Here is an 8209-nt window from a genome sequence, read left to right on the forward strand (position 1 = left end):
GAAGCTCTGCAGGAAGGTTTTTTGTGAATGAGTGTGAGGGGAAGTGAGAAAAACAATTGTTTGTGTATGATGGACAAATATAATGTGTGCGCGGTTGTGCATGCCTCAATATTTAGAGGTCATAAATCTCTTTATCTGCTCAAAGAGTGGCCAGGTTGTTCTCTTTCGCTCCCCGCCACACGCCACGCACGCTGTGAAGGAAACACACAATCACACACACAAAGACGCTGTGTGTGTCTGAAGCTTCCTAAGGAAGCTTCAGCTTGTTCAGAATGCTGCTGCTAGAGTTTTAACAAAGACCAAAAAATTTGAACATATTACACCAATTCTTAAATCGTTACATTGGCTTCCTGTAGGTCAGAGAATTGATTTTAAAATCATGTTGCTAACCTATAAATCCCTACATGGTTAAGGCCCAAAATATTTAACTGATAAGCTTCCACTACATAAGCCTTCTAGAACACTAAGATCTTCTGAGACCAATCTGTTAATTATCCCCAGAGTAAACACGAAACATGGGAAAGCAGGATTTAGTTACTATGCAACAAATAGCTGGAATAAACTCCCTGAGGATTTAAGATTTGCCCGAACTCTGAGCACCTTCAAAACAAGATTGAAGACTTTTATGTTTGCTTTAGCTTTCTGCTAAATCTTAAATACTTTACCTTTATTTTACTAAAATGCCTTTTTAACTTTCCCTTTATTATCTATTTTTACCAGAAAAATACATGATCTGATACCAGAGAGAAAGGTTGCTGGGCTAGAGTCCTAGAAGCTGGGTTAGAGTCCTAGAATATTGTCCTTTAGGTCGGGTTGTAGTCCAGACTTGGGTTCCAGAGAGACTGTTGATCTGATCTTAAATAACTTTCAATTTAATTTTCTCACTTTCTTAAATACATTGCACTTTCAATTTTACTTACTAAAAAGCCTTTTTAACTTTCTATTTTACTAATTTCTTTGCATATGTTTTCTTTTACTTATCTATTATTTTATTTTATTGTATAACAATGTTTATATGTGAAGCACTTTGAGTCTGCCTTGTGTATGAAAAGTGCTATATAAATAAAGTTGCCTTGCGTTGCCTTGCCTTGTGTGCGTCCACACAGCACACCTGCAGTGGCCATTAGCAGCAACCTCCTTCCTCCAGGATTAAGGGACTGTTTAAACAGATGGCTAGATATCCAGCAGCAGAAGTCTGCTGTGTCAGTCCCCAACAATCACCCTTGAGCAGATGATGAGGACAGAGCCTTGGGCCAGAGTTGTTTCACGTTTTGTTTTGTTTTTGTTGTTTTGGAAAAATGTAGAGAGAAAAGAATGGATCCATCTTTTATGTTGGTGCATCCGGAACATGAAAATATACAATCCTCCTTTGTTTCTGACAATAGAAAAGCTGCACGATATAGGTGGGCTTATAGATAATTGGTGCATGTTTATGCACCAATTGTGCACAATTCGTTTCAGAGATCCTGGTTTGGCAGATATCATACAAAAAAACTGAACATACCTGTTATGACTGTACAGCGTCACTTAGTGTTCATCTGTGGAACTTGCTTGATTGTGTAGCATTACTGAATGAAACCAACTAAGTTCATACATATTTGATTATATATATTTGACTGAAATATTTATGATTTGTATTGTATGCTACTGTTAAGCAATAAATTATTTCACCATGATTGTCGTATTTAACTTTTTTGGTGTTGTTATACTTTATAACTATGCTAATCTGCCACTAGAGGGCATCATATGTAAAGGTTTGACTTCGACAATTGTATTATTCAACACACAATGCGTCAAACGATTCTTGAATGCAACTTGAAGGTGCAGGTCTTTAAAACAGTCCTATGTGTCGATCAAATAAGGTGATGATTAGCCGTGGCGAGGCGAGGTGTTGACACAATATTACATAATAAATAAAAAAAACGGGGTATTTCCAGAGACATGGTTAGTGTGGCCCCTGTTTGCTTAGAGTAGCCTACCTTCACTATAAACGATTGTGAATAAAGTATCACCTGCCGTCGAAAAACAAAATCGTTAGAATCTTTTTCATATAATATGGGATTTTCCTCAACAGAGGTTGTAAGCTATTTGAAAGCCAGCACCTTTTAATTATTTATGAATGTCTAAAGCCATTTAATTAGTAAATTAAGGTCGTCCTACAGAGCTAGGTAGACCGAGTTAAATATATACTACTGTAAAAGTTGTTTCACATTGCCAATGTATTTGAACCCCCAAAATAAAATTTGCAACAACTTAAAAAACATGTTATGTACTCACACGCGAACATGAAATAGGGTAGGGGAAATGTTTGGTAAACAGAATTGTTTTCAAGCTGAGGGGTCAACGGTCCTTAGATTCCCTGGGTGTTCCCTGCAGTTTATGGATGGGCAACCCAGACAAAAGCAACATTAAAACACCATGTGTTTGTTTGCCTGTAATTAGGAATTAATATGCCTGCATGATGTGTTTGGGCCTGGGCCTGCATTTAACCAGGAAGGGGGGGAAAGATAAAAAAAAAAATAGAGAGAGAGAGAGAGAGAGAGAGAGAGAGAGAGAGAGAGAGAGAGAGAGAGAGAGAGAGAGAGAGAGAGAGAGAGAGAGAGAGAGAGAGAGCGAGAGAGAGAGAGAGAGAGAGAGAGAGAGAGAGAGAGAGAGAGAGAGAGAGACCTTAAGGATGCTCCCTGCTTGACTCCACTCTCTCCTCTTTGGACACTGGTTGATTGTTGTTTCAGCAGACAGAAAAGTTCTTGGTCCAAGACAAGCACACAGCCACTGTGGCCCACCCAGGAGCCACTAACACACACACACACACACACACACACACACACACACACACACACACACACACACACACACACACACACACACACACACACACACACACACACACACGCACACACACGCACGCACACACACACACACACGCACTTACACACACACACACACACACACACACACACACACACACACACACACACACGCACGCACACACACACACACACACACACGCACTTACACATACACACACACACACACACACACACACACACACACACACACACACACACACACACACACACACACACACACACACACACACTCAAAAAGTGCACACTCAAAAACGTATGCACACTCATGCACCCACACACACAATTTCAAACTATTTTGGTGGGTATATGGTGAAGCTATAAGCTGAAATCAAACACCAATTGCATCAACCATGCATTTCAGGCTCCATTTGTCCTTCAGTGGCTTTCTCTCTAAACAATCTCTTTTTCCCAGACTGTGCTTTGCCTGTCCGCGTGTACACCAGAATGACCAGGGTCAATATTTTGATATTTAAACTAGCTGACATATTTCTGTAACATAATTACCAGCTCTCTCCAGCTCTCTCTTTACATTGAGGTCTATTTTTTGGACAAAGGGAGGGCTCAGGCCAATTATTTATTGCAGGCAGAACGCCACGCACCACCTCTCTATGCATGACATACATTTATGAAACGGGAGAGGATAATTTCAGCCCTGGAAGGGACTCTGAAAGAGCCAGTTGGTGAGTTCCTGGACACGAGCTGCACTGTCAGCGAGGGAACGCAAGCGGCAGAGAGACCCAAAGAAAAGAGAAGGATGAAGAAGAGGGCAGCGAGAGGACGGATAGACAAACAGACAGACAGCCACAGGCAGGCAGGCAGGCAGGCAGGCAGGCAGGCAGGCAGGCAGGCAGGCAGGCAGGCAGGCAGGCAGGCAGGCAGGCAGGCAGGCAGGCAGGCAGACAGACAGACAGACAGACAGACAGACAGACAGACAGACAGACAGACAGACAGACAGACAGATAGACAGACAGACAGATAGATAGATAGATAGATAGATAGATAGATAGATAGATAGATAGATAGATAGATAGATAGATAGATAGATAGATAGATAGATAGATAGATAGATAGATGGAATGATACTGTAAATGGTACTGAAGGGGAGACACAGACCATTCTTTGTCAAAGAGCCAACATAGCTTTACTTGAAGGCGATGGTCCTTACTGCAAACATAAACAGGAGAGAGTGCAGCTGCAGTGTGTGTGTGTGTGTGTGTGTGTGTGTGTGTGTGTGTGGGGGGGGGTTGTTAGTGTGTGTGTGCGGGGGGGCGGGGGGGCGTAGCAAGACCATCCTCTATGCTAAACAAAGGCTCATATAACACAGGGGCCTTCGGCCACACAGTACAGGCCCGGGTGACACCCGAATGCCTTTCTTCTGCAAGTTGATGTCCTCTCCACTCTCAATATTTACCCCATGGAAAACCCATAATTTTTCATTCCCTTTCGTTCTGGCTGGAACAGTGAAAGTGAGGGGGGGGGGGGGGTGTAGGGGGGCTCCTTGTGTTTTTCACTCTATCCTGTCCTACTCCTAATGTTCTCCTGTATCTCATTTTTTGTCTAATTAAAGACACAATTATTTATTTTTTACTTGGCATAGAGAGGATGTTGTTCCGGCATCTCTCCTTTCACTTTACTGTGTGTGTGGCCTTGTTTGAGAGAGAGAGAGAGAGAGAGAGAGACACAGAGAGAGAGAGGGAGACTGAGCGAGAGAGAGAGAGAGAGAGAGAGAGAGAGAGAGAGAGAGAGAGAGAGAGAGAGAGAGAGAGACTGAGCGAGAGAGAGAGAGAGAGAGAGAGAGAGAGAGAGAGAGAGAGAGAGAGAGAGAGAGAGAGAGCGAGATTGAGAGACAGAGAGAGAGAGAGAGAGAGAGCGAGATTGAGAGACAGAGAGAGAGAGAGACACAGAGAGGGAGAGACTGAGTAGAGAGAGAGAGAGATTGAGAGAGAGAGAGAGAGAGAGAGAGAGAGAGAGAGAGAGAGAGAGAGAGAGAGAGAGAGAGAGAGAGAGAGAAAGAGTGAGAGAGAAAGAAAGAGATAGTGAGGTGTGCGAGAGAGAGTAAGAGACTGCGGTGAAGTTGTGTGGCGGGCGGCATCAGCTGGTGTACTCGACTGGGTGTGTGTCAGAGTGTGTCTGGCTTATATCTCTTTTACGACGGAGCACAATAGGGAGCGGAAGCGCCCAGGGGCCAGCTGAATTAGTCCAAATTACAGCAAACAGTTCCTAGGTAACTGGATTGGAATGAGCCGACGATGGTGTGTAATTTCCTAATGAAGGGGGAGGTCGCTTCCAATGCACATTCAGGCACATCCTCGGCCTGTTGCCGTAACAACTGTTCTGTACTCCCCCTCCCCCCCATCACACACACACACACACACACACACACACACACAGACACACACACACACACACACACACACACACACACACACACACACACACACACACACAACAAACACCAATGGAGTTGTTTGCTTGCTGAGTCACATCAGAGACTTTACAAACTATTTACCTAATGCCAATAATGCCTTTTATACATAGATCATGTCTATTCACACTCTACCGCCCAGCCAAGTACTTAAAGACAGTTACATTGTTATTAACCCTTTCCAAAGAGGATTTAAGAGACTTTGGTCCACAATCCTAAGCCCTACAATCTACCCTTTCGTTTGATTTGCAAACCAGTCGCATTTATCAGCTCTCTTTATCAGCGATAGTTGGCAGGCCTACCCGGACACCCTCGGGAGGGGACCAACCGCTGAGGGGAAACCTGAGCTCGGGATGAGACCCGGGAGGCCCTGGTAATGATCGGGGTCCCCGGAGTTCAACAGTCATTCACCCATCAAACCAGACCCGGGTCGACCGGCTGACTTGGGTAAATAAACCCAGTGGGCTGTGAAGGCCGGCGTGGCCAGAGTTCTCCCGTCACTTTGCCTCCCACTCAGCTTATTGTGGCGGGAGACGTAAACACTTTCTCTCCTTTTAAACACTGCCCCTTCACTTAAGGAGACAAGACACTAATGGGGAAGGTTCTTGAAGAAGGCATCGGGTTTGTCGGGACCGTGCGGATATTATCGAAAAATAAACAGGCTGAATGAAGCAATTACCAGTTGGCACGCCTCAGTTGAATTCACCGCAGCGCATACGGCATTGCGTGTTTCCTCGGAACAATCACCGAGATTTGATACCATTCATTTCCACTCTTTGGTATTTTGATGGACCTTTCGGTTGGTAACAGAAACTTTTGAAACCCTTTCACTGTGTGGGGCTGCTGAGAGACACCCTGGTGTCTGGAGACTGTGTCCCTGTGTCCATGCTTATCGCTTCAGGAGCCTGACAGGAATCCTCAAGTTAGCCTCAGTGGTAGGAGAGCGTGTTCATTGCCACTGGGGCATGCCAGCCTAGCTTCTGTCAGTCACTCTGCCCGGCTTATCTATTGTCAGCACCAGCGCTAAGCCTCTCGCCTATCTCACTCCAACCAGACTATGACTAAAAGAAGAATGGGAATGGGATAGGAATCTGAGAAATCGCCAGCAAGTGGTGAGGGGGGTGGATTCTCTTGAAAGAAAAGAGAAAGGGCTTTTTTATTCCCCCTCGCCTCTGAATTGAACAGGTGTGACAGATGTCTGGTGGCCTGTATGTGTATGCGTGTGTGTCTGTGTTTAAAGACATACTGTGCATGGTCTACCTCCCAGAAGTATTTTTTATACACACACACACACACACACACACACACACACACACACACACACACACACACACACACACACACACACAGTGCTGGGCTGCACGCTGTGTCGAGGCATGCTCTCCATGTTTACCGATGGCTATCAGCACTTTCTCATTCCTGAGAAACCACGAAGCCAATCCCGACACACGGAGAGGCCTTCTTTAGCACCAGCTGGAGCTTAACCGCAGTGAGAGAAGATTCAGCGGTAATGGATCAAGTGCATGCAGGCACTCGCAGAAATAAAAAACCCTAATAGGTGTTTTCAAAACTGGGGTCGTGTCGTGAAGGGTACATCTGAGGGAAGTGAACGGAGCGAGGAGCGTTGAGTGTCGATGATATGCAGGGAAAACACTCGGGCAAATGTCAATGGTGGGACCCGTCAGGAGACACAGTGTTTTGAGAGGAGGGGATTGGCTGAAAGATAACAGCTTGACTTCCCCCGCCTAGACTACATTGAAGGCAGGCTATCGCTTATTGTTATTACACGAAGGCCACAGCCGCTCTTAAGAGCATTCAAAAGCATTAGCCGAGGCCAAACCACAGACTATCGCATTACAAAGCCCGTCATCACGGAGCAGAGCCTCCGAGCGGGCGAGAGACAGCGGGGAAGCATGGAGAGACAGAGAGAAAGAGAGAGAGAGAGAGAGAGAGAGAGAGAGAGAGAGAGAGAGAGAGAAAGAGAGAGAGATCCCGCCTGACAGGGCTGACAACTAAAGTGATCCCTTTTTGAGACCACCAACGTGTTGCGACAGTAAGTTCATGTAGTGAGGGCTACGTTCAGCTCGGATCAAAAGTGAAGTGGAGCATCAGAGGGACACTTAACAGGGAATATCTTATAATTCCTCATGGACATTTCCAACATTATAACACAAATATAGCCACCTGTGCATGCAAGGAAACAAATCCGTCATCTGCTTAGTTTGGCTCAATTCATGCGATTAATACCTCATATCTTTACTGTTCGGTTTACAGTTTTGGTTAATTTGTTTTAAAGTGAATCAATGCTCAGTAAATAATGTTTAGCATGTGTTGGCTCAGTAGTGTTTACTCCATTATGTTATCATATGATTGAAATTGTGGAAGAAAAGTCACAACATTTTGAGGTCTGCAAATTCTGTTTATTGAAGTTTTTGAACCGATTTTTTTTACAGCTTACTTTGCATAAATACCTACGGCATGTTTTGCATGTCATTAAAATATACTAAAAACAAAGCTAGATATTATAATAAAACAGGGAGGAAAACACATTTTTTCTTTATCTTGAAATATTAAAAACCTAAAAAGTAAGAAAGAGAAAGCAACATAATCCCTGGCTTCACAATTCTTCTTTAAATTGAATCCCACTGTAGCACCGTCACCCTCCACCCTGCTATTTCTTCCACAGAAACTTGTCATTAGTCTTCCATAGTGCGGAGCCCCCTCCTTCCCCAGACGCGCCCCGGTCCGGGCGGGCCGTCCTCCCACGCACCCTCTCCAGCACCGACAGGTCCGTCAGCCGCTCAAGGCTCTCCTCGCTGCCTTCGTTCAAAATGTCCCAGAAGTCTCTGCGGCCTGCCGTGTGACGCGGCGGAGGAGGAGGGGGGGGTGGGGCCGAGCGGGCTTGCGTGGCGGG

The 8209-nt window shown here is 45.0% G+C and overlaps 1 protein-coding gene across 2 annotated transcripts in view; it reads right to left on the bottom strand.

Annotated features, from left to right (window-relative positions):
• Nucleotides 1–7697: 7697 nt before the first annotated feature.
• ercc6l2 (excision repair cross-complementation group 6-like 2) overlaps nt 7698–8209 on the bottom strand; it is a 17157-nt gene continuing 16645 nt past the window's right edge. Inside the window, exon 20 of one of the 2 annotated variants that reach the window (XM_056592998.1) lies at nt 7698–8209. This exon is cut by the window's right edge and continues 727 nt beyond it. In XM_056592998.1, coding sequence (XP_056448973.1) covers nt 7967–8209 — 243 coding nt within the window. In that variant the 3' untranslated portion in view covers nt 7698–7966. The other variant, XM_056592999.1, reaches the window with a different exon arrangement.

The sequence above is a fragment of the Gadus chalcogrammus genome, chromosome 6 (genome assembly GCF_026213295.1).
Source record: "Gadus chalcogrammus isolate NIFS_2021 chromosome 6, NIFS_Gcha_1.0, whole genome shotgun sequence".
Taxonomy (NCBI): Eukaryota; Metazoa; Chordata; class Actinopteri; order Gadiformes; family Gadidae; genus Gadus; species Gadus chalcogrammus.